Source organism: Pinus tabuliformis, chromosome 4_2, assembly GCF_031772625.1.
Source record: "Pinus tabuliformis cultivar Carrire ecotype Pingquan chromosome 4_2, CPIR1, whole genome shotgun sequence".
NCBI lineage: Eukaryota > Viridiplantae > Streptophyta > Pinopsida > Pinales > Pinaceae > Pinus > Pinus tabuliformis.
The window spans coordinates 255,560,376-255,565,542 of NC_142304.1; the positions used below are offsets into that span (position 1 = coordinate 255,560,376).

Genomic DNA, 5,167 nt, shown 5'->3' on the forward strand with positions numbered 1-5,167 from the left:
TAAACATGTGCTTCAAAATTTGTTGAGGTTTTCTAAATCGATCTTGATACTTAAAAGAACCTAAATCGATTCCATTTTCACACTTCTATCGATCAAACTTCCAAAGAATTACAGAGTGCCTCCAAGAGTTTTAATGCTGGTACTTTAAAAGAATATAAATGAGATTAAATTAAGGAGAATTTAAATTTAAATTCTGTTATACCGGAAGAGAAAACCGTGGTCGCGTAAATTTTAAATGATTCATATACTACGCCCTGCTGGCTGTTTTGTATTGGTTGTTGTGCTCCTAGTTAGGTTAGGTTAACGTGACAGGCAGGGGAGAATCTTACCATTGTTAAAGAATGCGTGTGTGTAAAAAAGGGGCCGAGATTCCGACGCGACGCCTCGACCACGAATTTTATTTAACATACCATACCATACCATACCATACCATACCAAATAATGGCAATGACCATAGCAGCAACTTATAAGTTATACCCATCATTCCCTCTTTTCCCCACCTCTGAATTAACCTGTTCAACTGTGAATAAAATAACTGGGCAGTTTCAAGATTCTTAAAGAATCTGCACTGTCTGGGTCTCTTTCGCCTTTTCTTTTTTTGGTCAAGATTTGCAGAAGAAGATGCCTGCTTTGGGTTAATATGTTTGATTCTTCCACCCCACCCTATCCCAAGGTTAAAACTTTTTGGTGCTTATATGCATACCCATAGCCATGGACTTTGCATTGCTGTCTCTTATTCTTTTCTTCCAGAAATGTTAAAGCTATTGCCCATATGGTTGTCGTGGATGTTGTTTTGCTTTAGCCCTCTTGACAATATTTAATGTGTTTTGCCCTTTTTTTAGTAGTATCTTTGTTCTGAAAGTTTATTCCTGTTCCTAGATCCTATATTCCAAAGTGCGATATTTGGATTATCTAGAGAGCTGGATGGATCAGTTACAGTCAGAGAAAGAGAGGGGGAGCAAGATCAAGACCTTGTTTACTCGCATGGAGAATCAGACGTTATAAAAATTGTCTGAGTTTTGTTTTGGTGATGTTTGGGTTCACAAGGGAGAGAATTTGTCATGGCAAATACTGTTCGCATTTTTTTATTTTAGCTTGATGGAGCTTTGGACAGAAATATAGACCTGCTTGTGACTCTTGGTTCAGACTCATCTTGTAAGATCAGCATTGTCTGTTGGAGAGAGAATTGGTTCTGTAATGCAGGGGCAGTACGCTTGAGGCGAATATCATCCCAATAAACTGTAAGAGCCTTCACAGGAAATCGAACATATATGATCTCAGTAGCTAGCTTGAAATTTCTCGCAGATCGCCTGTTATGTTTTGCTTACATGTTCGGCATCTTGAGTCATAAGCATAGAAGTTTTGCCCATTTTTTCTGGTTTTGGCATATCTGGTTAACATTTTTACTATTTTTAGTGGAAATTTTCTGGGTGTTTTGGGTTCTGTATTTGATGATTTTTCAAGTGGTGGATTATGTATGATTGGTATAACATTTTGGACTAAACTTGCTGAAAATGTAACGGGCATTTAGGTTTTGCATATTTGGTATCATGAGCGGTTGGAAGAGATCAGATTGTAGGTTTTCCTGTGCTTATTTTGAAAGAATATCTAATGAGTAATCTCTGTATTGGAACAAATAGATCTGTGTAGAAATGGGATCCTCGGCAGAATTGACCTTAAATTGTGGCCCTTCTGTAACCTCGGCTTCTAACGTTTTTAAGTCCATCTCCCTCGTGGGCGATCATCTTGAGAAAATGAGAAGGCATGAAGAATATATCAAGGGATTGGAAGAGGAACGAAGAAAAATTGAAGCATTTAAACGAGAGCTTCCTTTCTGTATGCAACTTCTCAACGATGGTATATATTTTTTAACTTTGTCTGTATTTTTTTTCTATTTGAAGCAAAAGCCTATCCGTTTTTTCCCTTTCATATTGAACTACCTTGTACTTGATGCTTTCCAGCCATTGACGCTTGTAAGGAGCAGTTGGCTGACTGTGAACGAACTTCACCCCATGAGGATGTTCAAAATGCTCCTAATACGAATGACAGACCTGTGCTTGAGGAATTCATTCCTATTAAGAAATCTTCTCAAGCGACTAAAAACAAACCTGAGGAAAATCATGTTTCCAAGAAGGTGAGATTCCACAACGGTGATAAACCTAATTGGATGATCTCGGCTAATTTATGGAAACCAGATCCTGAAACTATTGATAGCAGAAAAGGGGTGGGTAATTATGGATATTGATCGTCTGTATTGTGTTTTCTTCACTTACACATTATTAAAAGCTGCTTTAAAAGGGTTATCCTGACCGGGGACTCTTCAATTTATTGTCCAAGCGTTTTTTATTTTTGGTGCTTTTGGAATTCATTCAGTTAATGATGATCTCTGAGATTGGACTTATTTTCATCTTACAAGGGGGGATATCTATGGAAGAATCCTTAAAGAAGCAGGATTCTCAGCATCAATTACACTCTCTTCCTTCAAATGCCAAACTGTTTTCAGATTCAAAACACAGAGCGAGAGGAGCATTCCAGCCTTTTTCGAAAGAAAGCCATGTGATCGCTCCCCGGCCTGTAAGGTCCACTGTTGAAAGGACATTACCTAATCTTGCTTTGTCATCTGCTGAGCGTGAAGTAGATTCATCATTAGTGGCCAATGAAACAGTCTCCTTGAATGCCACTCCCACCACTACTAACAGAATTAGTAGATCCAAAGAAACAAAAGAGGTACATACACCAGTGCATGAAAAGGAAACAATTTCAGTTATCGATGGGGCTAACACATATCCCACTACACCTAATACATCTCAAGCTCAAACACAGAGGAAGGGTAGAAGGTGTTGGTCACCTGAACTGCATCGGTGTTTTATAAATGTTGTTCAACAGCTTGGTGGCTCACAAGGTGAGGCTTTTCTTATAATGGGATTTTGTTTAGTCTATTTATTTATATCATGTTTTATATATATTTGGGATTAGGATTTAGATAGATGGAGTCTATTAGTAAGAGATGTTCGTCTGCTCCTGTCTATGCCTAATTTGACCAGATGATACATGGTGTCCAATACATTTGTTTCCATATTAACAATGATTTTGTTCTGTTCCCATATAAATAATGATTTTGTTATATTTTGGTGTGTTGTTCAGTGGCCACACCAAAGAAAATTAGAGAGTTGATGAAGGTGGATGGGCTTACCAATGACGAGGTCAAAATCCATTTGCAGGTAAACATATTTTCCAAACCCCCAATTTATCTTATCTGTCATTTTGAAAGTATATATCATTGAAAATGAGATTTGATGTTGATTTTGTATTCTGGATTTGGACAGAAATTTCGCCTACATACTAGAAGGCCCAGTCCTTCACCACCGAGCTCAAATCCTCAAGCACCTCAGCTGGTGGTTGTTGGGGGAATTTGGGTACCTCCTGAATATGCAGCACATGCAGCTGCTGCAGCCCAGCAAGGGCAGGGTGGGCTTTACAATCCAATACCTACAACTGTTTCTTGCCCACCTCTGTCACATTACTGTCAGCCCTCCATTTCCCAAGGCCATGAGTATTATTGCCAGATAAATCCAGCAGCTTCAAAGTCACAGCTTCACCACTCAGTCTCACTTTACTGTGACCAACAACAAGAACAACAACAGCAGACACCGTCACAATCTCAAAACTCCCCACAAGGGCCCTTTCAGTGTAATGGGCAATCCTCGGGGGCTAGGGGAACCTCTGCAGATGCTGGCAGAGAGGAAAGTGTAGGGGAAGATGCAAAGTCAGATAGTTCCAGTTGGAAGGCAGAAGACTATGGTGAAACTACAGAGGTGATGAACATGGGAAGGGGTTTGTCTCTCAGAAAACAACCTCACAAATTCTTGGATGAAGATGATGGAGATGCAGCAGACAACAGAGCTAGAGATCAAACGGGAAAGCAAGCACTAGTAGGGAGATGAAACTTTTTCAAAACAGTAACCTCGGCTCTATTATGTATGTATGGAAATAGATAATGAAGATGGAGAATCAGTTATATTCTCAAATTAGCTTTTCAGCATTTTTTGCTCGTTTGGACTCTGGAGACTTCAGCCAAGCTTGTTGGCAAAGTGAATTGCTTTATGAAACCATAACTATTTTGCTAGTCTAACACCAAGTTGAGTCCTCTCCTTGGTTTTGCTCTTGCTCTCCTTGAATGCAGCTCCTCTGATGGAACCGTATTTCAAACGGATCACTTAATTTTTTGAGCTTGAGCACATCTCTGATTAACATTTATTCCAACAATAACATACCTGATTGATGGTGTAGCAACGGATTTGTGTGGTAAATACGTGTAAAGCAAAGAAGACACCAAGATCAGCTGACCTTATTGGAAGTGGAGCTGAAATTTAAGAAAGAGATCCTCATTGTCAATCAGTGATGAAGATTTCCCGAGAATTTTAGGCTCAGATTTTCCAGGGTACTTATATACACTCGTATTTCTTGTAATTACTGGTGCCTATTGTTTGTTTTATTTTGGTTGTGAAAGCTTGTTTCTAGCTGACTAATGAAATCGAATTTTTAAGGATATTGGATTATATAACAGTCTTTTAATCTTCTTTGAGTAATTTAGCAGTTCTTGTATCTTATAATAGGGTTTTTAACTGCAAAGATCTCTTTTGTATAACGTATAAAAACTATAGAATATAAAAATTGATAGGTAAAAATGTGAACCAACTGGTTCCAAGTTAGAGTTACTTGATTCCCTGTGCATAGGTGAGTTTTTGGAAAAAAATGGTATTGTGATTGTTTGATGTGCATAAGAAGTCAAAAATGTTAATTATGGTAGCAGTGCCAATGCCATGTAGCATAACATTAAGTTTTCCCAGAATTTCATAGCTTCATAACAAAAATGCCCTTGTTCCTATCAACTTGGACAAGTTAATTATTCACAAATGCAGGAACTACAATTTTGTGTGTTCAAACTTCAAGGGAAAAGTAAAATCAGCGAAACATCTCTGGTTATTTGTTTGATTCTCATGTGAATGGTAATCCATATGAAAGCAAAGTGCCTTTACCCTCTCCACAACATGCATCAAAGAGAGGACGAGAATAAACATGTCAATCAAGTTCTTGTTTTCCACATTCATTCAGATAGAGTTTCTGTGATAAAGTTCAAGTTGTTTTTCTGATGCCCGTGAAAATG

At 38.3% G+C, this 5,167-nt stretch overlaps 1 protein-coding gene across 1 annotated transcript; it reads left to right on the plus strand.

Annotated features, from left to right (window-relative positions):
• Nucleotides 1-449: 449 nt before the first annotated feature.
• On the plus strand, nucleotides 450-4,549 carry LOC149168967 (transcription factor HHO2-like). Its single transcript, XM_089428492.1, has 6 exons — nucleotides 450-1,241; nucleotides 1,641-1,857; nucleotides 1,962-2,224; nucleotides 2,416-2,902; nucleotides 3,145-3,221; nucleotides 3,327-4,549. Exons 2-6 carry the CDS (start codon nucleotides 1,653-1,655, stop codon nucleotides 3,942-3,944), a joined length of 1,650 nt encoding a protein of 549 aa, XP_089284618.1. The 5' UTR covers nucleotides 450-1,241; nucleotides 1,641-1,652; the 3' UTR covers nucleotides 3,945-4,549.
• Nucleotides 4,550-5,167: the final 618 nt, after the last annotated feature.

What these genes read in the sequence shown, in the direction of transcription:
- LOC149168967 (XM_089428492.1), top strand. Translation starts at nt 1,653, where the DNA reads ATGGGATCCTCGGCAGAATTGACCTTAAATTGTGGCCCTTCTGTAACC. An exon ending in TATGCAACTTCTCAACGATG is followed by an intron (nt 1,858 to 1,961) that starts GTATATATTTTT and finishes GATGCTTTCCAG; the next exon opens with CCATTGACGCTTGTAAGGAG. An exon ending in ACAGCTTGGTGGCTCACAAG is followed by an intron (nt 2,903 to 3,144) that starts GTGAGGCTTTTC and finishes TGTGTTGTTCAG; the next exon opens with TGGCCACACCAAAGAAAATT.